Source organism: Pagrus pagrus, assembly GCF_965226575.1.
Source record: "Pagrus pagrus genome assembly, chromosome: 9".
NCBI classification, from domain to species: Eukaryota; Metazoa; Chordata; class Actinopteri; order Spariformes; family Sparidae; genus Pagrus; species Pagrus pagrus.
In genome coordinates this window covers 22,553,832-22,581,471 of record NC_140193.1, presented here as the reverse complement: position 1 = coordinate 22,581,471, position 27,640 = coordinate 22,553,832, and the positions used below count along the sequence as shown (strand labels likewise).

General features: G+C 42.3%; 3 protein-coding genes across 4 annotated transcripts in view; all 3 read left to right on the top strand.

The window, feature by feature from the left end:
* The first annotated feature begins 758 nt into the window (after window positions 1–758).
* tspan7 (tetraspanin 7) lies at window positions 759–13,923 on the top strand. Its single transcript, XM_084362988.1, has 8 exons — window positions 759–929; window positions 7,221–7,409; window positions 7,710–7,784; window positions 7,896–7,991; window positions 8,787–8,942; window positions 9,194–9,277; window positions 10,061–10,146; window positions 10,775–13,923. Exons 1-7 carry the CDS (start codon window positions 864–866, stop codon window positions 10,127–10,129), a joined length of 735 nt encoding a protein of 244 aa, XP_084219114.1. The 5' UTR covers window positions 759–863; the 3' UTR covers window positions 10,130–10,146; window positions 10,775–13,923.
* An 8,854-nt stretch (window positions 13,924–22,777) lies between these two features.
* On the top strand, window positions 22,778–24,792 carry LOC311262439 (mid1-interacting protein 1A-like). Its single transcript, XM_084361818.1, has 2 exons — window positions 22,778–22,896; window positions 23,119–24,792. The coding sequence occupies exon 2, from the start codon at window positions 23,462–23,464 to the stop codon at window positions 23,954–23,956; it is 495 nt and encodes a 164-aa protein (XP_084217944.1). The 5' UTR covers window positions 22,778–22,896; window positions 23,119–23,461; the 3' UTR covers window positions 23,957–24,792.
* A 2,557-nt stretch (window positions 24,793–27,349) lies between these two features.
* LOC311262758 (cyclic AMP receptor-like protein A) overlaps window positions 27,350–27,640 on the top strand; it is a gene marked incomplete at its 3' end in the record, with an annotated part of 49,697 nt that continues 49,406 nt past the window's right edge. For both annotated transcript variants that reach the window (XM_084362437.1, XM_084362436.1), the window contains exon 1: window positions 27,350–27,501. In XM_084362437.1, coding sequence (XP_084218563.1) covers window positions 27,421–27,501 — 81 coding nt within the window. In that variant the 5' untranslated portion in view covers window positions 27,350–27,420. The remainder of the gene's footprint in view (window positions 27,502–27,640) is intronic.

Below are 27,640 nucleotides of genomic sequence, written 5' to 3'. Positions count from 1 at the left end.
TTTTAAATGTCAACCTTTGTATATTACAGACAGACAGCTTAAACTGTTGTACATATCATGCACCATTAAAACTTTTTGTTTTCATCCCACTGTCATTACAGCATAAAATCATGCAGCTTTCATTCTGTGGTCCTGGATGAGTTTTTGTAATTTTTACTGTTTAGTATTTTTCACTAGATAGGGTAATTTACCTGTATTTTGTCCCATAGGCAAAATACATGCTATTTCCGTTGTTTCCTAGGGGGCTTTGCCTTATAATAAATAAATACTGTTAATTAAGTATATGGAAAATGGCTTTGATTTTTTTTAATGTTCTTTTCATTTAAAAAAAACATAGGCATCGTATAAACAATCAGGTATTTAAAGCGTTGAAATCCTGAAAATGAATAAATATTTGGTAGTTATTATCAGGACAGATGTCGGTTGAAAAAATTTTTTTTAATAATATTAGCATATAGTATTTGTATTGCAGTTTTTGACATGGAGCATATGTTGCACTCAATGTGGTCTGAGTCATTTCTGAATCAGTTGCATGATGGTTGAATGGTGCATTTTCCTGCATGTTAAAATCAGCCTTCCCCTCAGTATCAGACCAGAGACGACACACTCCCTCCTGATGTCTGTAATCACACACAACACCTCCAAACATTAAGCATGAGGCAGATGAAACGAGCTGCACGCTGAACAATGGAGACGACCATGTCTTCCCCTCACACTGGCTGAGACGCCGCTCATCATAACGCACGCTGGTGTGATGCGCTGCTCCGGTGACGCTGTGTGGCTGCATCAGCGCGTGGCTGCAGCGCGACACTCCGCACAGACGGTTCCGTTATTATCACAACGGCTCCGACGTCCGCTCCACGATGGAAACTAAACCGGTCATCACCTGCCTCAAAACCCTGCTCATCGTCTACTCCTTCGTCTTCTGGGTACGTAACCTTTCCCTATCATCTTTTATAAAAAGAGGAACCCTGCAGAAAATGATCGCAATCCATCCTAATCCACCGCTGTGTGCGTGTGTGTGTGCGTGTGTTTGTGGTGCGTGATGAAGGGGTGGACGGTGCCAGCATCATCGACGGATTCACGCCGTTGTTTCAGTCTATTTAGGCTAAACGGTCGACAGCGCTAGCTTAACGCCCCCGCTTTTAGCTTTAACATATGGAAAGGATCGTGTGTTATGATGTAACTGGTGGTAAGGTTACACATATGGTGGGTGCTGGGCGTCAGTGGGGTGAGCAACACGGCGCACATAGCATCATGGTTGTTGTCAGTTAGCGCGGCGGAGGATGTAGACATCACCGCAGCGCTTTGACTGTGTTATCCGGCCTGCTCCGTGTGATGAGGCCCGGCTACAGCCCCCTGTGACCACACAGCAACGGTGCTGTACATCTTACTGCTATAGATCCTTAAAGGGACCCTGCTCCTCCGTCATATACTCTACACAGATACACAGTGAGGTTTGTTTCTGCAGGACAGCCTGTGTCACACTTTGTGACTAGAACACAACAGTACTGCAGGAAATATCTGATACACATACTTATGCTTCAATGTTGACTCCAGATTTTGAGGTTGTGCTTTGTGTTGGGGGTGCAAAATATAGCACAAGTTATTTTTATTTTTTGATGAATCTGACAAAAGTCTTCTGGGTTTTAGGTCAGAAATGAGCTTAAAAAATACCCGTCACCCTCGCAAATGTCTTTTTGGTAAGACTTTTTAATAAACAGCATTAATAAATGGTACATTTGTAGGTAATTAAACCTAAATTCATAGCTATTTCACTGTGAAACAATTGTGTATATGTAATACTTGTAACTGTTTAATAAATACTGTGTAGTTTGTCTATTAACGTTATTTGGATGGCCGCTATAAACATTTACAACTGCTTGATAAATGATTCATAACACATTTCATTGTTTGTTAACAGCCAGATACTGTTAACTTAAAGGTGCAATTTGAAAGACAATATTTGATTTTTGAGTCTCATTCCCAACTCATCAAATGATGACGCTCTGGGTTTCCCCTCTCGGTCAAAGGCCGCCTTCCCAAAGCGTCAGTTTTGACGAGTTTGAAAAGAGACACAAAAATCAACTTTTCTTACAAATAGCACCTTTAAGTTTAATTAGATATGAATGTACCATTTATTGTGATGGTTATAAAGTGTTACCATGTTTTTTTTGTCCAACCAGCAGTCCAAAATCCAAACATTCAGTCTTACTATTATGCTAGACAAAGAAAAGCAGCACATCCTCTCATTGGAGAAGCTGGAACCAGAGAGGGGTTTTACCTTTTTGCTTTATAAATGACTGAAATTGCTGCCAGTGTCTCTAATATTTTGTCCACAAAGGAAATAATAGAGCACACTAAAATCTTGAAATGTTTTGACCAAGCGGGTCTTTGTCGGGCAAACATCCTAGTGGACAAAAAGCAGGCGATGAACAGGCAAAAAAAGCACAGCTCCACTTACAATTAATATATTACATGATACAAAAAAACACCCACATATCATTTTATGAACCTCCTTCGGGAGCTTGCAAACGTCTTGTGTGGACAACCTCTCCTTTTCCTTCGTGCACCTGTACCCAGCTGGTCCTCCCGTCCCTGCTTGATATTTTGCCCACCACATTAACATACTGGATAATGGAGGAGCAAAAAAACATTCGACACACCCTACTAAATTATACAAAACACAGCACCACAAGAGCCTCGAATTATACCAAAGAGTTGAGATCCTCCTCTGGAGGATTGTTGCGAAGCCCTGCTCTGATTTAGATTCATAAAAAGCTGTATTCACAATGCTAAGCAGGCAGGAAGAATGGATTCTGCCGTGTTTTCACTGTAATTAACACTCTTTGTAGCTGAGGGTCCTCAGGATTTGAGCCAGCGTATCACTCAGAAAGCATCTCTCGAAACAAATAAATTTGGTGTCGACTGCTTCCAATTTTGGGAGAAATGACTTTGAGATTAACTCGAGAAGTGAAATAGTGCCTCTCATTCACTGTTTGCCTTTCAGTGGTTTGGATTCAGGCCTTTGTTTACCTTTCCATTACCAGTCGAGTCTTCAAATTTGATCTAGCAGTACAAGCGAGACCACATGTTAGCAAAGGTAACCGCAGTACTGTGTGACTAACGGACAGGCAGTTTGATGAACCTTTGTCCATAAATGTGTGTATTGACATTCCTGTTTGCTGGATTTCTGATAGCATCCAGATACAGCTGGGTCTATCCAATAAGAGCACTTGGAAGAGATTTATCAGTCCGTAATGTGTTTAGGATCTGAAGGGTTCATTCACTCTGAGCAACTGGAGGAAGTGAAAATAGCTTGACTGCTGCTTCTTGGCCTTGAACAAAAGTAACCCTTCGAGATCGCAGTAGACGGTTGTGGTGGAAACACAGAAGTGAAATCAGCCTGGTGTGTTCGTGAGGGCTTAAAAACAGCAGAGCTGTGCTGTGTGTGCCTGCACTGCAGACATGTTGCCCGTGCCACAGATATGAACTTTTATATTTAGTCGGGATTGGGCCGTCTCTTGGCGCTCGCTTACATCCACAGCATCAGGTTTCAGATGTCCAAAGTGCACGAGAGTCTCACAGCTCAGTGGCTCTCTCCAGCCCCGAGGGTGCGGCGGGGAGAGCTTCACTGGCACAGAGTTCCAATTGGCCTCACTGTCATCAGCTTGTCGCGGCGAATAACGTCCCAAGTGTGAATAGCTACGTCGCCATACTTGCGCACAAACAGGACGGTTAAATGCAGAGCAGGTGGCGGAGCCCGCATGGTGTCCTCGCCAGCATATTTTGTCATCGCACCTTCTGCTTCTTTATTAGGCCGGAGGAGGAGGAGGGAAGAGGGGGTGACCTGTTTTAAACCCTGTGCTGTAACCAGGGTGCCCAGCCTGGCATTGAATTTCAAACAAAACAAGCAAGGGGATGGGAGGGGGCTCCAGGGAGGAGGAGGAGGAGGAGGAGGAGGAGGAGGAGAAAGCGGGTCTGAGGCTGTTTGGGATTCAGCAACAGACATGAAGTCTAGATAACTCGCCCCTGTTCCTTGATTTCCCTGTCGGCTTTAAAATGAACACTTCAGCAACGACGAGATGATCCCGTGTTTGCGTGCGACAGCAGCTCTGAAAGGCCAGACATTTTGCTGCTGATGATATAAACATCATCATCTAGAGCTCCGTTCTCTTTAATGACGGTCACATGCTCTGGCTGTGAAAATCACTGTTAATAGAAGCAGTAGATGTCGTCACTGACGAATCAAGTCACCAGCCTGCCGTCCTTCACTTCATGCGGACAGAAAGAAGGGATCCATTTAGGGATGCACAATAGGATTTACAGTTTACTGATAATTACTGTTAAGATAACCAATTATTTTACATTTTTGAATTGTAAACTGTTAATTCCCTCAAGTTAATGCACATCTGACAGTAAGAAATGCGAATATTCAGTGAGCACAGACGTGTGATTTAACTCCGGATGACTTGTTTGTCTCTACAAGCTCAACCCAGGTGCACTGCTGCCATGGCATCAGAGTGTGTAGGTAGTCAATGAAAGCAGTATGACTGATATTCATACAATCCATACATGCTAGGACTGGGCAACAAAATCAAATATCAGGATATGTTTAACCTAATACCTCAATATCTACATTGCAATATTGGGAAGACTACTGGTACTATCGTAAAATATTAACACAATGAGATTTTTGGTAAGTTATCATCAGTAATGTGGATATAATGACTAAGTGGGTGAAGGCAAGTATAAGAACAAGTAGAGCAGTCTGCTAAACCAGGAAAAAACAATGTTTGTGCTGCATCAAGATATAACGTTATCCACAATTTAAAGTCCTGTCCAGACCAAAGATTCACGACAAGACCAGTTGAAACGTGCGGAAAAACCTTCCAGTCCACTGCAACTAGACGAGGCGGTGCATCATCTCCATAGCAGTAACGCTCTCTTCTTCTGTTCTAAGTGGCTGCTTTTCAGGCTTTTTTTTGTTGTGTAGCTTGATTGAATTTGTTGCATCATAAAATTTGAATGAGCGTAGTGATAGTAAGCTGCTTCGCTACAGTTGTTTTTCTAGCGATTAGATAACAAAAGGTGTGTGCGTTGAGCGAGTGGGAGATAGCGAGTGACAAGACAGCGACGGCAGAGCAGAGGAGAAGCAGTGGAGTTGTCAGTGTCGTAGTAAATTAAAATTTTATGACTTGTGTCATACGGACTTGCTTGTTCTCAAACAAATTGATGAGATGATTTTCTCTTTCCTCGGCCCAAAAAAAAACGGATGACAGTTTGTGACTGACTCCAACAGCGGATATTGCTCCGATGCACTGATTGGCTGTTAAAACAGGTGACGTGCATTAAGTTTGCAACACTACAAGTGGAGTTGCAGTTATTCAAAGTATGGTGGGCGATATGACGTTATATACCATGACACAATATACTGTGGATTGGCTTCTTACCATATAAAACAGATCTTCCTTCGGATGATATGCAGTCTCAGTAACTTGATATTTATACATACTTAAGATACATGATGATTTACATTAAACGATATAAAAACCAACCCGGAACACTGGTAGGCCAGTAGAAAACGTCAGCCATCTGTGCGCACAGCAGCTCTAGTAGTACAGGACGCAACAGGATGAGGATCGCAGATAAAGAGATTACAAAAACATCCAACTCGTGAGATGATTTTAATTAGAAAATGTAGTGGCTCTCTGTTTGCTCTGTGTGGTTCAGCTCCATCGAATGTCATGCAACCGAGGATTTATCATGTCACATCTAACTGCCCACAAATCGTCAATAGTACCCATTTATACAGGTTTGGCTTACGTAACAGGAAACCACAGCTCCATGTTTAAGCCACAAATACAAAGGGATGGATACATTAGTGATTATTGTGGGGAACTAACAACAATTCTGATAAATCAATGAGTTCAGCTGTTTTTTTAAGCAAAAATGCCCCCCGAAAATGTAATATAGTGGTTTCTTGGTCCTCTGTGATAGTAAACTGTTAACTCCAAACCAGCGATATCATCTTATAGCCTTTCGTTTCTTCCACAGCTGCCATTCAGTGTGTTTCAGTGTGTGTGTTTGCTCTCACTGTAACCCTTATTATCATCTCACCCTTAACTCATTGTTCTTGCGTGTATTGGTATTGCCCTGGAAATCCGCGCGTGGATGTTTGCACGAGGCGCGATCGAGTTCAGCCAAAAGCAGTTGCTGTGGTCCGCTGTAGTTGGCATTCTCAAAACGAAGTCTAAAATAACAACCTGTGCTGCCGAATTCAGAACAATACAGCAGTCAAAGAGACCTGCGGAGACTGGGGAACCTTTGCCCGATCATTAAGTGCACACCCTGCCAAAGGGGCAAAGTGCAAGTTGTTAGCACAGTAAATAACCTGCAGAGACTTTAAACTATAGTCAAAGAGGGAGTGAGAAACATTTTATGTATTCTTCTGTATTGTTGCCATTTTTACGCAACGTGACACTAGTTGGATCAGTTACACAAAGAGCAAAACTGACAAAGTCTTTCCTATGCTGTCTCCGTCACATTGGCTGGTTCTCTGCCCGAGAGCTTCTTCTCGTCACTTATAGAGGTTTCAGGGTGCACAGAGACACCCGTACAGGCTGCTCCCTCTCTAACCAGAGGGCCTGGCAGCAGGACGGCGAGCGGCCTCCTCTTGGATGGAAGGAGGGTAGTGTGATGAGTTGGCCCCCGCTACATCATCAGCAGCCGTTCCACACCCCGCTCTCTTTCCAGTGCCAGCAAGACATACCCAGCTGAGACACACGCCGCTTCAGCTGCCTCGTACAACACGCTCTTTTATCCGCAGCCTTCATTTGAAATGCTAAGAGAGGCGCAACAGGAGGAAGCGTCTCGCCTCGGATCAAAGAGCTTCTTTGACGTGTCCCCTTTCTTTTCCTCTCTTTTTTCTGCGCGTGTGTGTGAGTGAGTGCAGGCATATTCATAAAGCAGGTGATCACTATCCCGCACTCCAGATATATTTGTGTCTTCTGTCTCCCGTCTCCTCCTCCTTGCTCTAATTGCTCTCCTTTCTTGTTCCACCTTGATCCTCGTTCTCCTCCTCCCCCCTCGCCACGCTGCTAAAACGCCGCTATTGTAACATAGCAAAAGTGCAGAGATAAAGGCCTGTTCCCTGCTTTCATTCTGTTCCCTGTGCTCTCTCTGTTACATCCATCTCTCCAACCCCCTCCGCCCTCCAGATAACAGGAGCCATCCTGCTGGCAGTTGGAGTATGGGGGAAGTTGATGCTGGGCCCGTACATCTCTCTGATAGCCGACAACTCCACCAACGCCCCGTACGTCCTCATTGGCACCGGGACCGTCATCATCGTTTTTGGCCTGTTCGGATGCTTCGCCACCTGCAGAGGAAGCCCATGGATGCTGAAGCTGGTAAGAGGTTGTGGGAGGAAGGGCGGGGTGTTCAGTTGCAGCAGGAGAGAAGAGTGTTGTGGATGCTGATTAATTAGCCTCAGGTCACATGATAAAGGGAATAATGGCTGACCTCTATCCTGTGGAGAGGGATCTGAAATCCAATAGATGCTGCAGGGCACTTTGCTCAGTTAATGGTGGTCAAGTGCGTGTGTGTGCGTGTGTGCGTGTGGTGTGTGCATAGGCAAATGCTACACATCTAAGGCAGAGGGTTTTTATGCAAACTATGCAAATCTCCCCTCCCTTCTTCTCTCTCTGTAGTATGCCATGTTTCTGTCGCTGGTCTTCCTCGCTGAGTTAGTGGCCGGGATCTCTGGATTTGTGTTTCGCCACGAGGTCAGCATGCAATACACCATTTAACCAATTATAAGTCCAACGCTACAGCCGTGTAAAGTGCCCTTACGCTGTTAACGTGTGCGATTATGTGCGTATGTCTGCATGCTGCAGATAAAAGGAACCTTTCACAGGACATACACCGACGCCGTCCTGAACTACAATGCAGAGGACGAGGCGAGCCGTGCTGTTGATAACCTGCAGCACAAGGTAAGTCCCTGTGACCTGAAATCATCAAACAGCTAATAAACGTATCAGCAACAAACCAAAACACAGCCCTTAATGCTAATAGTTTGCTCATGAGAAGACCAAAAAGAAGAAATCTTTATTTTGAAGGGGTGTGCGTAAGCTTGACATGACACCCACCGTGAACATGACTGCTGTCATTCAGTGTCAGTCCACCAGTTATGTCACTTTTAATGCAAAGTTGATTGTATGAGATGTCTTTGCTATCACAGCTTGACATTAACCAAGACTACAATGTTGCTGCTGTTAGCTCGTCAGTTCGGTTAGCGGAGGAGCTAGCACTCCTATTTGGTGACTCAGCCCCGGAGACATCAGTAGTCAAATCAGGCAAGAAAACCATAAATAAACCACCAGTAACAAAATGATGAGTCATGGCGCTATAAATACTCACGCAGCACAAAATATGTATTTGTCTGCAGCCGAAAGAAGTCCACACTAAATGCACAATTTACTCCTGTTCGGTTAGCATTCAGTAAAAACTACAGTACCCGGCCGTTTTTGGAAATGATTTAGCCTTGACAAAAAAAATGAACCCCAATTTTTGTGAGGTGATTTTAAAGATTTATGTTGTCTGTAAGAACTAATAGGGCCTAAGTGATAAAGACAAGGCCGGGAAGTCGTAAAACTATTCAGAGGAAGACAGACGCATTATTATTTTGGTCTTCACGTGGGATTTGCTTTTCAAAAAATGTGAAACCATACCCGCCTTATGTTTCAATCCTCATCTGCTCTCAATGCCCTCTTTTCTGTACGTTCTAGCTGCGTTGCTGTGGAGTGTCTAACTACACCAGTTGGTTTGGCAGTGTGTATTACCCATCCAACGGCATTCCTGCCAGCTGCTGCTTTAACTCCTCCGACTGCAACCCAGACGACCTCCGCAATGCAACTCTAGCCCCGAGCAAGGTTTTCCACCAGGTCAGTATGTTGGGTTGTATCTTCCTACGTCTGGCCTGTCTACTGCTACATTATTTATGTCCTTTATGAAGTACTCTATAAAGAAGGCGTGTTTACATCTGACAGGTGCTCACTCACTTTTTCAAACCATCTTCTCTTCCACACTCTAACAATTGACTCAGATATTCTCCCAGTTATCCATCTTGCCCCTAATTTGCACATATAACATGTCCCTGACCCCTCTGCAAACTAACCTTCCCCCTGTGTTACAGGGCTGCTATGAGCTGGTCACTTCATTCATGGAAACCAACATGGCCATTATTGCAGGAGTGACGTTTGGGATTGCTTTCTCACAGGTAAGAGCTGAAAATACCGAATGTTTTGCAGGTGGTGATGTGCAAATAAAAAGTGTTTAAGGATTAATAATCTATGTTTAAATATGGTGGTTCCATTTTATGGCTTTAGTGTTAGAGTCCTGGTATGCATATGCATATTTTGTTTTTCATACTTGAATGCAAACAGAACCATCGTGTTTTTTTCACTATGACAACTCTGCTGGGAAAAAGGCCCATTGCATGAAACAAGAAGCCGTTAACCCCTCAGAACCCCAAACTGTTTCGGGGCTTTAATCGCTCCGTCACATTTTTACTCACTGTGGTCTTCAGACAGTTTCAGACGGCACAATCATTGCTAGAAGTAGGAGGGGACTCAGAAACTGTCTTTAGTGCAGGATAACACAGCTAAATGCCACAAATCTTTTTAAAAAATAGAACCGCAAGGTGAATAGTTTGATAATTTATTTTGTGTTTCATGAACCTCACTATTTATAAGTTTAAGATTTTGTGTTTCCAGTGCACAGTTCGTTCAAGGACCATCAGAAATTAATTAATCCAACAATTTCTGTTTTTGCTATTTCTGGTGATGATATATTCTGTAATTTTGGCTTTTTCTTATGAAAAAATGTCTTTTTTTCTTCATCTTGTTCATCTAAACAAACATATGCACAGTAACGATGCTAGAGAGAGGAAGCAGATTCAAGTCGCGCCAGCATTCTTACAACAGTAATGTGTAGGTTTCACAGGAACTGACATCTTGATTGTGAGAAAATAAGCCAAACCTGTTTTCTGTCTGTCGTTCAGCTGATTGGCATGTTGCTGGCCTGCTGTCTGTCCAGGATCATCACAGCCAATCAGTATGAGATGGTCTAGCTGATGTGACGTGGCAGGTGAGACACATTTAAAGACACGCACTCACTTTTATTTTAACAATGAGTCAGATTATTAATGGAGTGTAAAAGATTTGACTGGAAGTGACAAAACCACCACCAGAATTATGACCAACTATGTATTTTAACTCATCTCTACAAAGTGTTTTAGCACCTTATAGCACAGTTTTTTAGTTTTACAGCTCATGACTTTCCTGATTTGTTTCATCCTCACTGTTCTCATTAGCTGCTTTTTTCAGCAAAAAAAACTCTACTGTATGCTACCTGCCTAAGACCAACCATCAGACAGACAAAGATAGCAACTAGTTAGTGAACATTGTGGAGCACTTAGCAGCTATAAAGCCAGATATTTCCCTCAGGAGTTGGTGGGGATATAAACAGAGCTGAAAGGAAAGTCAGAATTGGACTTAAATGCATCATGTGGCCTGAAACAAAACGCCATAAATACACATGTTGATTCGTGATTACTGGGTGTGTAAATAGGCAACTGTTTGCCAACATTTTCACCATAAAATGTCAATGTTTAAGCTTGTTCCGCTGCCCCCAAGTGGCCATACAATAAACCCAATGACTGCAGGTTAATACAAACACATCTAACTCCTCTGTCCGTGTGGTTTTGTCTTTTCAGGGAGATGCAGAGAAAGAAGAGACAAAGAGCCTTGACACATGACAAGAGTAAATTCCCGAAACACTATCACATGTCTGTATTGGAATTTACCTCCCTCCGTCTCTCTGCCTGTGATCTTAATGTAATATCTTAATGTATCTTATTGTAAAGCACCATTCCTTGACTCACTGCTGTTGCATCAAATCGTTCTATATCACACATCACACTGCTGCTTGATGTAGAAGTCGCTCATTAGCACGTATCTCGGATCAGTACAGCCTACAGCCTACAACGAGCAGGTACACCAGGGTTGTCGGAGTTGACAGCGGTGTTGGTCTCAGATAGGCGATTGGGTGCAACTTGGCTTCTCAGTTGGTTGCAGCATGCTTCACCGACCGTCATCAGAGGACCACTGCACATCTTTGTACAGAATGACATTACTAAAGCTTGAAAGTAATACTTTAATAGATAGTTTTAGTTTTGCATTTGACTTTGCTATTGCTCACCATTGTATATTCCTATGGTTGTTACATTTTGTGAACTGATTTCGTGCACTGAGGACGATGTTTTAAGTTTATATGAAAAATAAGGAAACTGACAAAGGAAAAAGGGAGAACTGTTTAAGTATTTTTACCTGTAGACAAGGCCCGTCATTTTTTTGTCCCGATATTTTAACTTAATAGCAAATTATGAGATATGTTACATGTTAAAATTGTAATTCAGTATCAGCTTTAATCTGGGATAAATACACAACAACCTTTTTCAAACTCCCCCAGTAACTTAAATAATGCTAAATAATGCTCCTCCACCTAATTTACAGTCTCTTACAATGATGCTTAATGAAACTCAATTGGTTTTGGGGGGGAAAGAAATATATTCATCAGCCAAAACAAAAAATTAAAGCCGTGGAACAAATCTTTTGCATTGGAGACTGAAGGCTGGGTCATACCAGAAAGTTAGCAAATGTGTCATCTCGATCGCTAACAGGACAACAAGGTCACAGTTTATTCAAAAGACAGAGTTTAACCATCAACTCCTGTCTCATAACTGTCTGAAAGCCATCCCCATATATTCCACTGGTGGTGGTTAAAGGTCCAGTTTGTAGGATTTAGGGGCAGCAATGGAATATAATATTCATAATTATGATTTCATTAGGTTATAACCACTTGAAACTAAGAATTGTTTGTGTTTTCATTGCCTTAGAACGAGCCTTTTATATCTACAGAGGGTGCGGGTCCTTTTCCACACATGTTGCACCGCCATGTTTCTCCAGTCGCCCAGAAAACACAAACCAAACACCGACTCTAGAGAGGGCCTTTCAAGAGTAGAGGGGTACTCAGTTGGTTGCAATCCACAACCTCACTGCTAGATACCACTAAATCCTACACACTGGTCCTTTAAATTATTAAAGTAGATGATGCAGCACAGCTAATATGCTGCATTAGCTCGCCCAGTATTCCATCAGTTCTGTTAATACATACATCCATGACGAGATTGATTTCTATACGTCACTGGTGCAAATTCACCGTACAAAGTTGAACTCTCTACTATTTAGTCTCCACTAGCGAATCCACTCATTACAGAGCTTTCATTGGAAAGAATTAATTTTGCCACGAAATGTAGCACTATTAAAAATCAGGCCTCTAACACTGAGTTTTCTTTAAAGTTTGTAAGGCAGCAGTGTCTCTAGCTGTTAAAGCAGCCACACTTGAAGGGCAATGAGAAAAACTTGCTGTCATGTGAGAGACTGATGTATGGAAGCCCATTTCTACCAGTTAGAGACAAAAATATAGATAAAAACTAAGCTTGATGAAAAAATATTCCCATGCTAAGTCATAAGTATGAGATAAAGAAGTCAAAATTATTAGATAAAAGTCATAAATATGACTTACAGTGGGATTTTTTTTTTTTATCAGGGCTAAGTTTTCACTATTTTTTTTCTGTAACTGGCAGAAATGGGCTTTCATAGATGGTAAAGAACACTGATGTGACAGAAGAAGTTGTGTGAAGAACAAAGATGAGAGATTTAGGTTTAAATCCTGCCAATTTTCACACGTCCACGCGCCAGGGTCAGTCTGAAGAACTGACTCAATTCCAACATGTCCGCATATATATTATGCTTTTAAGACCAAGTTAAACAGATGAAAATCACATTTCGCTGAGCTCTTTTGGTGAAGTTTCTCACCTGCGGTGACATAGAGGTGTAACTGATGTGACTACAGGTGCAACAAAACCAGGATTCTGGTTGTTGGCATGCCATTCAACCGCAAGACGTCAGTGAAACACTGATTTCAGCCTGTTAGGGTCGTGAATTGTTTTCCTCTGGTGTAAGAGCTTGCCAGCTGTGTGTTACAGTGAGAGAAGTCAACGTTAGAGATGCGCAGGACTCCGACAGTGTTCATCTAGTATTTACAGCATTCTATGTAGTGCATCGACATGCTATCATCATTATCATCTGTAGATATTTACTGGAAATGTAATTTATATGATGTAATGTTTCTCATCCTAATATGCTAATCAGTATAAATGTCGTGTCACGGTTTTGATTCCGCACTCTGTGCTGTTAATCTGTATTTGTTTGATAGTTTATAGGAAAATCGCACTGAAAAAATAATTGTGGCCAATGTTTTGTTGACAGTGACGTGCACCTGTTTCAATTTCGCTGTATTTTTCTTACGGTTTGGTTGGCATTACGTTTACAGTTTCACCAAGTGATTTTCTATCTCTCTTTCGGTATGTGTGTGAGTGTGTGCCATCTATTTCTATATTTTCATTTGTCTCTTTAACCATGAGTGTGTATTCTCCTTGAATGACATGGTGTGTGAGTGTGTGAGTATTTGTGTGTGTGTGTGTGAGAGAGAGAGAGAGAGAGAGAGAGAGAGAGAGCGTCTACATTTTGTGGATCCTGTTGTATTCACTTTTGGTCAGTGTTTGGTTGTGGCTTTTCAAACCCTATTGCTTTTAAAGCTGTACATTTATTTAGTGAATGTATGTTTTCCGACACTAATTCTTCCTTCCCCAAACTGATACTGTCCTGTAAATACTAAATTGTAATACCATCCTGCTTACACATGGGGTCACCAGACACTCAAAAACAACTGCACCCTGCTGTCTACTATTGACAAAGTCACCATCAGTGGTCTTATTATCAATAAATATACAGAATAACACGTTTGTTTGGTGTTTGTTCATTTTCCTGTGATGGAGACTCTAGAAATATGAAATCATTCATTAAACAGGTAGTTTTTAATACATGTATTTACCAAATCTGTATGTGAGCGATGGTTGTGCTGGCCTAGGTCACTTCACAGGAGTGCGTCGTGGGTTGAAACCTTTTTTATGGTGGTAAACTTTACAAAGTAATAAAATTAACCGTATATTTCTTTATTTTTTATAAGATGTTTTCCATTTGGAAAATATGTAAAAGTGATCATTTTAAGGACAAATTATATTTTTTGTTTCAGGGTTAGTGTTTGAAGAGGTCAGGTTTTAAGGTTAAAGCCTGCTGAGAGGAGGCTAAGTTGTGTGGATAAAGGTTTGTGTGGGTAGGTGGGTGTACTTCATCTGACTGTAGGATTCAAGCAGCAAAGAGCGAGGACAAGAAAATACATAGAAGACACGCCGTCGCGCTCTTTATGGGAAAACCAAAACGTGGACCTTGTAGATAAAGAAATAGACTAGGTTTGTGTTTGAGTTGTCAATTAACAGAACACCATATGCAGTGAAGCCTGTTCATGAGTTTCCTTTACTCAGTTGTGTCCACAAAACTAAATCTGGTTGACCTTCAGTTGTTGATAGAGACCGAAACATCTCATCTTAGCTGTGTAGTTTCTGAGAGGAAAAAAATAGGATGCATAAGGACTAAAAAATTTAAAAGTTCAGACAAGGAAAATACTTAAAAAGAACTTTGAGTTACAAAATAATAATCTTCATACCCTCACCAAACTGGGGAAAAACACACAATTCCACAATCAGACCAGTGTTAGCGTTAGAGTAGTGAACTCTGTGTTAGCAGTGAAGTGTCCCTAACAAATCCAGACTATGAGAAACTAGAAAACAATAGCCTGTTTTAATCCCTTCACACACTTAGAGTCAACAGAAACACGACAAACAACGGACACTATGTTGAATTAATCAAACTTACAGTTCATAATTGGGGGAGATGGTGGAGAGAATTTCGCTCATTCCAAGACGGACAGACGTGCACTAGATGTTGTGGAAGATTATCTAGTTACCGTGAGAAACCCACAACTGAGGAAGATTGACACTATCACACAAACTGTGGCCACAACCTTCAACTGGGACACAGACAAACCAGGAGGAATCCAGAGCAAACGCACACTTTTTGCCAACACTTGGCGATGACAAAGGAATCCTTTCTGCAGCACTGCATGAACACATAGGGACCAAGTTTGTTTTACCAAAGAAAAAAAAACACAAACACCAAGAATTTGACATACTTTCAGGCCAAAATTAAATAAGCAATTTATTTTGGGGAATAAAAGACTGCCTTTGAAGCACAAAATGTCCCAACCTGAGGGGAAACCAGCAGAGCAACACATGAAACTCTGACTCATGTTATCATATACAGGCTCTTCTTTGATTTCATCACGTTTGTACAACAAAGTATTGTTTGTTGTAACATATTTTTTTATTGGTTTACACATATACAACATTAATATACACATTCTACAACACAGTGTGATGGGAGGTGCAAAAAACCCTCAGAGGCCCTGTTCAGACCCGGTATTACGAAGTGTCCTGAGTGATCTAAACACAGGTGGAGAGCACCAGGTCTGTCAGTTCACACCTGGCATTAACATGCCTCCTGACATGTGTCTCAAGTGCCCACTTTAATCATGTACATCACTGGGACGAAACAAAGAATGAACCTATGTATGACATTTGCCGAATTCACTAGAAGGCCAAAATACTGAAGAATTTCTTACAGTTTATAAAGTTTCTTCTAACTCACCAACCCACAAAACCAAGCGATTTTTTAAGGGACTTTGGGGACTCTCTCCACGGACGACACTAAAGTAACCTATGTGGCTTAGTGTTGACTGTATTTATACAATTTGACATGTTAACTGACAATAAAATGTTGTCTTGTTTCATAAATTGAGTGTAAAATCAGTTGAAACAGCGTGTTCAAACAGCGGCTAAATGTTGACACGTTACAAGGAAAGATGCAAGCCTGCGTCCCACACGACCTCTGAATGTGGTCTGATCACTCAGACCACAAATGTGTCCTCAATGCTTCTCGGGTGCGTTCACACTTCTGCTCAGAGCTGTCAGCTTGTGATCGGGTCATGAAGGAAGGATGTTCTGACCAGGTGTGAACAGCATTAAAAGAAAGAGAAAGAAAAAAACGCTCAAAGAATGAGAGAGACACAAGAGACGATTCCTCAAAAGAGAAGAAATAAAAACTTGATTTCTTATTTTCTAAAACTGTGACAGATTTTTTTGTTGGGCATCTCGAGGCCGGTTACTTCATGACATCACCGAGTACCACCCTGGTCCACATGATGGCGCTTGGGTATCAGCGGAAAACGGAGCTGTGGGGAGAGAGCACGGCGTGTGACGGACGGAGCGCCGCACACATTCTCCGTCTTTCTCCGTCCGCCTGGTCTCCTGCGCCGCCGCTGCTGCGGGCTGCATCGGAAACGAGGCCGGAAAGGCGGTGGGGAGGCGGATGAGAGCGGCTGATACTCGCGGGGAGATCGCGCTAACCGGCCTCGCTCCAATCTCGTTAACGCAAATTACCGGCAGAGCGGCGCGGCAGTGGGTCCGCTAATGGAGCGTGCGTGCCGCTGGCTCCCGCGCCCTGCGCCCCCCACACCCCTCCCCTCGCCTCCGCCTCCTGAATACACTTAATGGGTTATAGGCTACAGGGAGGCATCCACCGGGGAAGCGCTATTACTCACACAGGCACACGCACGCTCACACGCACGCACGCACACACACACACACACACACACACACACATACAAAACCCGGACTCGAGAGCGCACGGACGCGTTCAAGTGCAGCCAGTATGATTAGGAGAGGAAGGCGGGTTGCAATCACTACATTTTTCAGCTTCCGTCGTGAGTGTTTGTGAGTCAGAGGCCTTTGAAGGAATGACTAAAATTCATATGTGTGTCGTGTAATCATAAATGACACAGGTGGCATTTCCGGAGGAAAAGGCTTTGAAACGGCGTGTAGACGTTTATGCAGGAGAATCAATCAGTCAATTAATCAGTTAATTGATCGAGCTTTGTTTGTATAGCGCCAATTCACGACAAAAGTCATCTCATGACACTTTCCTGATCGAGCAGGTCTAGACCACGCTCCTTGATTAATTTATTTACAGGGACCCTACATTTCCCCCACGAGCAAGCACAAAATACTGCCTTTTAACAGGCAGAAAGCTCGGAGCAGAACCGGACTCAATGGTGGGCAGCCATCTGAGAGACAGAAAGGGGGGGAGGGTGAGGGAGGGAGGTGGGAAATATACAGAAAATGTAGGCCTAATGGTAGTGGGAAATGTGTAGCCTCACACATGTGGTGAGACTTTTCTATCAGAGCCTGGTCAGAGATTCAGGTTTGGAGTAGGGTGTCCGAGGTATTTGAATCATGATCACAGCGGGCTATTTATAAAATACTGGTGATGGTCCAGTTTAAAAAACGTGTCAGACAATTTGTAGAGCAGCCCACACTGCCAGGAATGAAAGTCGAACTACTGAATTGATCTACTTAAGATGCAGGCCTGTAGAAACCCGAGGCAGTAGGTACTGTATGCTCATGTCAAAATAAAGTGTATTTACTGAAAAACGTAAGATTTCTGCAATGAAATGTCTTAAAACAACTCAACCTTATATATTTTGTGGAGTTGTGTGCTTACATTATTCTACATGTTTCCACCAATGTTCAAACCCAGAGAGGTCCACAAGTTTAGGGTGAGTTTAGGGAAGTCAGCGAACAAGACTTAACAAGAATAAAACTCTGTATCTGTGTGTTTAAATTCTGGTCAAATCTCACTGAATTCAGCACTCACCAGAGACTCCAGGTCTCTCCCGTCGTTTCCACTCTCTTCTCTGTAATGTCTTTCGTGTCATTACTTCACACCCAAAGGTCACTGACTCAAGTGACATCACTTGAGCAAATGTATCAGACTTCACACAGCTCCCTCTTGGGACAAAAAGGCTTTACACAGCTTTTTTCACATTTGCACTCACACTCCTGAAGATCCTGAGACGCACTTTGATGTAAGATTGGCGGATTTCCCCTTTAAGTAGACTAGTCAGCAAGACTTAACAGGCCCTTTTCACAGAAGACATCTTGACAGGTCGCACTGTGAAAATGAGACGACGGCTTAATTCCAATTCAGTTCCAGGATCCTGGTTATGTGTGTTCAGGTTTACTGTCACGCTGTCATGACTTCCTGGAGCGTGTGAGTGGAACAGAGCCATTATTAACGTTACAAGTAACACCTGAGCTTTTCTTTCTATGAGAAGTCAGAAAGTCTGCCGTGAAAAAGGCCTGTTGAACAGTTTAGGATACTCACTGTTCACATCTTGGTTCAATAGCCACCAATTTTTCAACTGGAAAATCCCAAACTCTCAGCAGGTTGATCAAATCTTCCGTATCATAACACCCAGGTGATGAACCAATAGTTGCTGCTGTTCGTTTAATGGGAATGTCCGGGGCTTATAGAGAGGGACTGGCACGATTCTAGTGCCACACATATTCGTGCTCATGTGCTACACTGAGTGCTGCTCATCAGCAGAATAATTTGTTTTAGTGAACATTACCGGCCTCGAATCATAACATTAAGTGGTTCGTGTGGCTCGGCACATAAGAAATGTGTTTTCAAATGGCAATTTGATCAGATTAGAAATCTTATTAAATCTACGGCAGGAATTACTTCACTGCTATAATATGATCTTTTTTATGAATTTCATTTTCAAAAACTTGCAGAGGGACCACTTACTCTTTCTCTCCTTCAAACTCACACACAGAAATGGTCTCTCCTCTCTTCCACAGTGACACCTCATTTTACTACCTTATAAAGTAATGTACAGGAGCGGGGCTGTCCAGCTCCACCCGTCTGTTTGTGGTGTGCGTTGTTGTCACCGTTGTTGTTCTAATTGCCGCTGCTGCTTCACCTCCAGCTTCCCCGCTGAATTGAGACACCCGTGCCTCACACTTTTCAGCAACATGCAGCTGTGATGACAAGTACTAGAGTTCCCACTCAAGTTGCCTGTTCCTATAGCGCTGCACCCCGCTCCTGCCACCCCTCCACCTCCTTCCACTTCCTCCTCTCCCCTCTCTCTCTTTCTTTGAAGCCTTGTGGGATGATGATGACACCCGCCGTAATCGGTGGATGCTCAGCTTTCTGACATGACACACAATCGAGAAAACCCTTCCGACCTGATCCAGGTTTCATTGTTGCATTCAGGCACAGCGCGTCCTCTGACAAGTGGAAGGGCCTCTCACAGGAGAATAGAGAAAGTCAGTGAGGTGGGGCCTTGATTGACAGCCCTGTTGAAAAAGCAAAACCAGCTCCTGTTCCTATCTGATCTCTGCTCAGCAGTGGTGCACATTTGCTCTGCTGACCTCCTTTTTTCTTGCTCCCTAACTGGATTGTGTTTGTGTAGCTTTGCTTCTGAGGCAGATTTGGGATTTAGGGGATTTGGGTAGAGTGGGAGAGTGACCAGACCTCAGGCAGTGGTGGAAATTACATAATTACATTTTCTCAACTACAGTATTTAAGTACACTGCTGAGGTACTTATGGCCTACTTTACTTTAGTATCACCACTTTGTGCTGCTTTATGCTACTACTGAACTTTTCACTATATTCATTTGACGGCTGCAGTTACTGGTTACTTGCCATATTAAGATTTAAGTCCTATGAACGTATTATGATATATGATGAATTGTTCAAGATTCAACTAACACAATAGTTTACAAATAGTGGTTACAGTAAAATCAGCTGCACCTTGGTGCAACATTAAAATGCTGCTTTCTTACATGTTTACGCATCAGTATTAATACTCTGATAATATTTGATAACTAGATATAAGGAAACTTTACGTTTCTTTATGTTGTTTATGTTTCATTTAATGTCGTGACAACTCTGTGCTTTTGGTCTGGTTAGGTTTAGACACTAACACCACTTGGGTAGGGCTAGGAGAAAATCCTGTTCTGGCTCAAAATAGATGGTTTTGTCAACACAAACTTGGCTAGGAAATGTCCCCACATCTTTATCAGAAATATCACATGATTTCTTGCTTACAAATGTCCGTCTCAAACAGTCGTCTCTCGCCTGGCAGACTTTTTGGCCGCCCGTATTGTAAAAATGTTGATATGATACATATGAAACGTACATATTGTACGTATCTGTGGTTAGCAGAAACGTACAATGTCAACATTTTATTATGTGGCGACTGGGACATTAACATGATAATATAACACCAACATTTTATTACGTGGCGACTGGGACATTAATATGATAATATAACACCAACAGTATTTATTTTTGAGCTCTTCTTCCAACACAGTAACTAACCTCATTTAAGTACTGCAGTTCAGTACTATTCTGAGGCACTTCTACTTGAGTATTTCAATTCGATGCCACTTTACACTTCCACTAAATTTCAGAGGAAAATGTACCCAATACTATAATAAAAAAAGTCAAAAATCAGCTCCACATCGAGACCTCAACAAGCTACAACGTTAAAATGCTGCTTACAAATGAATGAATTAGTTGTTTTAATCCAAATACATTGTATATAATGATAATAATGATGATGACAGGTTGCTTGCAGAATGAATACTTTCGATATTTTGAGCGTATTTCCCTGATAGTACCACCTGGATCTTAATGGCAGAGCAGGATTTTTAATGGAGTATTATCACAGCGTAGAAAGGCTGCTTTTAACTAAATCATACGAATAGATCTTCCACCACTGGCTCCAGGACAGGGCGTTTTGGTACCAACAAAGGTATACAGAGACCCAACATAAACCAAGAGGAGACGGAAGTAGGATGGGACAGAGACAGAGAGAAACTAACCCAGCCGGTTTTTCCATCCACGTTCGCATTCTCCCCATTCTTGTAGAGCTTACAGTTTTTGAACAGTGATTCATTGGCTGGTATCTGGAACAGACTGTGCTCATAGACAACTCCTCATGGGCATGCAGTATCAGTCAGCTCTTCTTTCTATGCCAGCCTGCCTTCCCGTCTTCATATCATGAGCCTATCCCTTACTGCAGCGTGGGTCTATTTTAAACTTCACTCAGTATGAATCAGTCAGACATGTTTTGATTGAACGCCAGACAGGTGGATTTCTTTTTGTTGATGGCCAGACAGTGAAAAACATGTTGCTGTAGCTTCAGTCTGACCAGAAGTGTTTACCAAGGCTCAGATTTCAGACTGAGCTCCTCCACCAGTGCACGTTTTCCATGAACTACTAATGGTGGGCTATTTCTGTGTGGGTTTCCCCCTGTTTCCAGGCACTTAGAGTTATAAGAGTTGGGGGGAATCAGCTCCGCCATCACTGCCGGAAACTGGCTGGTGTAACAGTTTGGTTTTAAGTGTAATCTGAAAAGCTCGTCAGTAACTAGCTTAGACTTAAGTTACTGTGAGTGGAAATAACCAGGCGAGTAATGTGGCACTCAGTAAAGAGTGAATTTACTGTGTGTAGGTAGTCAAAGTGACCGAGGAATTAACACAAAACACATTTTAGTGGTGACCAGTGATGGAAAGTAACTATATTTTCTTTACTACTGTACCTAAAGGTATCCTATGCAGGATTTTCCTGAAAAACAAAACAAAATAATGACTCGTACAAAAAAACACCTCTCAATGTTTTCTGCATTTTCTTAGTTTCTTGTTATATTGTTGTTAAATTCTGGACATTTCTGTGCCACTGGAGCAAGATTGTTGTTTGTTGATTGTCAAGTCTTGTTCCCAGGTCCTCAGGTTACTGGAAATGACACTCAGCGATCTTTCTCCAGAATCACGTACTGCATGTCTCAAAGGTGTGTTTACAAACAGCAAATCTACAGCTCGAGGTGCTTGTACTTTACTTGGGTGTTAGTTTTATGCTGCTTCATATTTCAACTCCACTACTTTACAGAAGTAAAGTGCTCTTTTACTCTCTGAGAACTGTTTTTCACATTTCAGAGTAAGATTTTGCATAAAAACATATGACAATTTCATATAATACAATATTCAAACCAACGACTGCCAATCTTCTGACATTCTTCGGAGAAACAGCGTCTGTTAACATGTGTCAAATGTCTGTCCATTGGTAGAATTTCCACCAAAAAGACATTTCCCCTCTCAACTACTGAGATGGTATCAACTTAAAAAGTTTGAGTCGATTTATTTCTTTGGACGATATCACTGTTATGTCTCTTTTGACTTTATGAACACGGCTGTGGGGGACCCTGACTGCAGATGTGAAAAAAGATTTTCGTCTTTCCCCATCAATCATATCATGACCCCTCAGATTTATCTTGTGAATACCAAGACTAACTTCCCATGAACCGGCTACACCAGTCAAATTTTGCTTGGATACAACTGACTAACCCGTATAGTGTCACTAACTAATAAACCAGTTATATCACTTAAAGTATCAGGAACTATTTCACCTGTTGTACTTTTACTTTTGACACTTCAAGGATATTTGCTGATATACAACTTTAGTGCCATCACTTAACCAACTAATGTAGGTATTTTACTTGTAGTGGAGTATTATTACACTGGTGCGTTGGTAGTTTTACTGAAAGAATACTTACACACTGACAGTCTATCTGTGAATTAAAATCAATAATTGCTCAAAAGCAAGAGTGCTTGACCACGTGTTGCCTCTGTTTTCTATTCTACAGTGGCCTCGTCATTGGTCAAACATCGACATGACCCGCCTCCCGGAGCACGCATACTGTCGTCTGATTGGCTAACTGGAAGCCCGAGCAGTGGGCTGATGGCTGGGTTGATGAATATTCATGAAACCGGTCCGCTCGGTCAGGCCTCGCCCTGTGCTTCTCACTGCGTGGCTCATCGAAACAGAATGTGGGAAGTGATGATGTAATATTAGTTATAGCCTTTCACCGGAAGACAAATCATAAATCACAGGAGAGCACATTGCACGGTAAGTTAAGTATTGGATGAGGCAGTGTTGGTCGGTGAACTGGCAGCTGGTGTGCGTAATTACGCGCGGTAAAGCACGGAGCGTGTTCATCTGATAGATCATCGCTGTGGTTTCTTTCTGCTGGACTCTTGTGGTGTTGCATGTGCCTCTGCCTGTCACTTTAGAGACACTCCTCTTCTTGACAACGTATAAAACATCTCGTCTCTGCTGGTGCTATTACAGGTCATTTGGCTCCGGTTACAACTGCAGCGGAAGAACTTGCCAAACAGGTTGTGTAACCGCCTTCGACGCAAGAAACCTGCCCGGATCCGCAGCTATATAAACGCGCACCAGTCTTCCCATAAGCAGGAAACCACGAGAAGGGCACGGACACTCAACTACAAGCGCTGCTCACCAGATTTACAGCACAGCCAATCCCTGTCGCAGCATTGCAAACAAGCAGACGCTTCTTTAAGCCGATCAGCCCGGAATTAAAGCAGGACGCTCCCAGAGCCAAACAAGACAAGAAACTCCGATCTCCGCTTTCATTTGTGTTCGAGAAGGAAAAAAAACAACTCTTGCCAAGATGATGATGCAGTTCAACGATTCCCCCACCCAGAAAAACTCCCTCTTCAACGCCATGAACCGCTTCCTCGGCGCCGTGAACAACATGGACCAGACCGTCATGGTGCCCAGCCTGCTGCGGGACGTCCCGCTGGAGGAGGACAGGGAGATGATGGGCTCCATGAAATCGGACGACGAGGAGGGGGACATGTACAGCTACTACCAGCTGCTCAAGTCCATCCGCAGGGACATCGAGTGGGGCGTCAGGTGCGCCGCGGCCGACGAGAGGCTCAAGGAGGGCATGAAGATCACCCGCATGAACTCGTCCACATCCACCTCCTCGTCCGCGTCGTTTTCATCCGAGGAGGACGAAGAGGAGGAGGACGAGGATCTGAAGGCGCAGTTCCAGTACCACCTGACCGGGCTGCAAGGGGTCCTGTCCAAGCTCACAGTGCAGGCCAACTCGCTCACCAAGCGCTACAAACAGGAGATTGGTATCGGAGGATGGGGCCAGTAATCTTCGAGGCCAAGGAAACTTAAAGCCCATATTTTTTTTATTGTATTAGACTGGCTGAATTGACTTTCCTGAACAGGCCTTCTGCTGCTGCTGCTGCCGCTACTGATGAAATTTACGGACAAACATTTGAATGGTAGAGAAAAGGGCAGCTTATTTCTCTCTACAGGCCTCCGTGGTGTTGGTCTACTTTGTGGTATTTACTGTAGATGTGTTGATCCTGAGGAGAGCTGTTGTGTACTTAGCACCAAACTCATCTTTTGCACTCCAAAGTGTTGTACACATCATGCATTCAGCAGTGAAACACAGATGACACATATTTAAACCATATTTAATGTATTTATTACCTCACACTGTATGTCTGAGAGCCAAATGTTATTTCAAAGTTGGAGAAGAAGTGGACTGCATGAACTACAGGACCTGTCATCTGAACCGCCCCTCTGACTCAAGGGGGGGATACTGACACAGGACTTAGTTTCCAGGATGTGATGCTAATGATGTCAGTGTGTTCACATGTATTTGTCTGTGTATGACCAGTCCTCTTTCACGTCCAACGCGTGTCTGTGTCTTTAAATTGTGCTTGCATGGAAGGAGGCAGATGCTTACTGTATAGCCGCCTATGATCTCCTAATGTCCTACATGGTCAGTGAACCAGAAACAGCCGGTAATATCTCATCTGCATAAGAGAATAATGGGGTCCCAACAAGATGCTGCGTTGTTATTGCTGTTTATTTGCCAGTCAGTGGAGACATCCATCTGTCAAGAGGCTTTTCTACGCACATTCTGCACCATTTTTTGTACTGATATTTGTTTCTAAAATAAACTTTTATACAAATGTACTTCATTTGTTCTGTATTACTTGTTCGTGAATGCAGTTATTTTCAACATTAAGCTTCATGTTATAGAACAGACAGCACAAAACTAAATTTTGTCTAATTCATACATACAGTGCGCTGATTTCCAACAAAGCAGCATATAAACACTGCTAAGAGTCAGTCTCAACTGTTGCCCTCCTCCTGTCAGTTGGATGCTGTTCAAGATTTTTAGTTCAGTCACGATAGTGTTTAATGACTACATCCGAAACATCCGAACACTTGTTCCAGGAGTGGATAGTTAGATTTTTTTGGGTTAGTACCAAAACCTGTTGAATACAACAACAGCTTATGACACTGGAGCATTTTTGGCATCAACTCATAAAGTGAAGCAAAATCAGATTTGTTACCATTATTTACACGCAGTTTCCACCAGTAACAAAACAACAAACGTGTTAAAGGGGAGGGGTGATTGAAAATGGCCTGCAGGCTGAGGAATGTTGGCTGTCACTTAAGCGACAACACCTTGACCCACCTGAGCTCTGAAACTAAAGAGCCCGAGGAGAAAGGGTGTTTTTTTTAGCATGTGTACGGCCATTTTGAACACTTTTTTGCATAAATTTCTCTCAATATGATTGTGTGAAGTGGATATTTCCCAGACTACAGTGCAGTAGTTGTATCATGGAATTAAAAAAGGCATTGCACTGTTTGATTTTGAAGAGCTTCACACAGTAAATATAATATCCTGCAGTTAGGAGATTCATATGAGTAAACAAGTATGCACTGGAATCAGTTAGGTTTGCTTTTTATATATCTTTATAAGACAGATACATGCACAAGCACGTGCACGTGTTGTTTTATGTAATACTTTGCTTTTAGGAAAAAAGGAATCACAGATTTCCTTCATTGTTGTTTGACTAACTGAAAGTGACAGCCTCAAAGGCCACCGAGAGAAATGGGTGCAGCTGGAGTTTCAGTGTCACAATAGGTCAATAGGGTGGAACACACCCACTTACCACTGGCATTCTCCCTCTCTCTCCCTCTCTCTCTCTCTCACACACACACACCACACACAAAAACACAATGAGGGGCGCACATGCAAAAATCTCTTATTGGCGATGTTAATGTGCTTCTTTTTAAGGGAAAGACTATAGCAGAGGAAACAGAAAGTCACTTTAATTGTTCTCAATGTGCATGCAATATAGCTTAATATATAGCTGTACACCCAAATAACAATATCTAGAGTGCAACTGTACTATATCTTAAAATGTATCCAAATAATTGTTTAATATTGATTAATATTGTTTAAATTAATTCCAATATTTTCTTGTCTGTCTCCTTCATAAAACAAAGCCTGTTGGAGATCCAGATGAAGTCTACAAAGGAAGCTACGCTGCTCTAGCATCTGTAAAGCGACACACCTGTAAATTCTCTATTTTCTGAGATTCAGGTTGTTTACAGGAAAAGCGGCCACTGCTGTTCACATTTAGGGCAAAGGTAGCATGCCTTTCTGCATTCAACTCTAAATGAGGTTGCTGGTATCTAAAAACATCTGAGATAACCCTCTCATTAACCTTGGTGAATGCCAGAGGGTAGCCTATCACGAAAGCGCTTTCACCCTCTGATAAGTAGTGTCAGTCTCAAAACACTGCCGGTGTAGCCTAACAAGAATGAGACATAACCACCTCCTGAGGCTATAATGAGGCCCTTTGTGTTTCTGATAATGAGATCAATAATGAGGGGTGTGAACACAAGGATTTTTTTTGCAGTTTTTGACCAGAGTTTCACAGGAAAGTTGATTTCCTGATATCAGTGGTGGAAGAAGTATTTAGATGTTTTACACTTGAATACACCTCTAATGCGCAATACCAAAGTATAAAAATACCCAATTTCAAGTAAACGTGCATGCACAATCCTTCTAACGTGAGAGAAGGCAATTATGATTAGACAACAAAACGTATTTAAAGTATTAGCAATAAAACAAGATGCCTCTTTGATTAGAGGTGAAATGTCTTCAAGAAACTGAAACAAGTACAGTTGCCTATGATACAGCACTTAAAATTACCATGACCTGGATGACTGAGAACCTTCATCAACAAATTAGTAACAAAAGTAGTTCTGATGCATTGATGTGGGGGGAACATTAATTGTTACAGCTGCTGGAAGTGAAGCTAATTTCGCCCACCTCATATACTGTTGTGAATTTCATCTGTAACAATGCATTATATTTGATGGACAACACCCCCCTCTGAGACGTAGTGGACCACAAGTATGAAGTAGTAGAAAATGGAAATACTCATTTATTTCTTAAATACCACAAAAAAAGAGAAAGTAGGCTATAAGTAAATGTTTTTATTTACATTACACCCTTGACTGATACTAAACTACCATGTACATGTTAGAATTGGATTTTCCTCACATCTTAATATAATGAAAGTGAAACTAATGAAACAAAAACGTTATAAATCGAGTTTTAATCATGTACAAGTCAAAGTCTCCACACACCACCGACCCTGTGACGACCCTGGATTCAGAGCGGCCAGTTGTGCTGTTTGTCCCTCCGTGCGCACCGTAGAATCAGGAAGTAGAAGACAAGCTCCAACAAAACAAAAACACATTGGAACGAAATTATCTCCAATTCATATTTGCCTCAAAATGGACCCTGAACATCTAAAGACAATGAGCAACAATTCACGCTGCGTACTTTTTAATACTGACCCAGACGACTATCGATGCGTAAGTACCCAACATCACTGTAAACTCAGTTTTTTAGCTTTTTAGCTAATTGGCTAGTTAGCTACATTAACGTTTCACTGTCAGATGACTTGAGGGTTTTGCTAGATCTGGTAAATATTTACTCGACCCGCCTGTTTAT

Bases quoted from the DNA above. Each gene is read 5' to 3' on its own strand.
- tspan7 (XM_084362988.1), top strand. From the start codon at position 864: ATGGAAACTAAACCGGTCATCACCTGCCTCAAAACCCTGCTCATCGTC. The intron at 7,410-7,709 runs GTAAGAGGTTGT...CTCTCTCTGTAG, and splicing joins GCCCATGGATGCTGAAGCTG to TATGCCATGTTTCTGTCGCT. The intron at 8,943-9,193 runs GTCAGTATGTTG...CCTGTGTTACAG, and splicing joins CGAGCAAGGTTTTCCACCAG to GGCTGCTATGAGCTGGTCAC.
- LOC311262439 (XM_084361818.1), top strand. From the start codon at position 23,462: ATGATGATGCAGTTCAACGATTCCCCCACCCAGAAAAACTCCCTCTTC.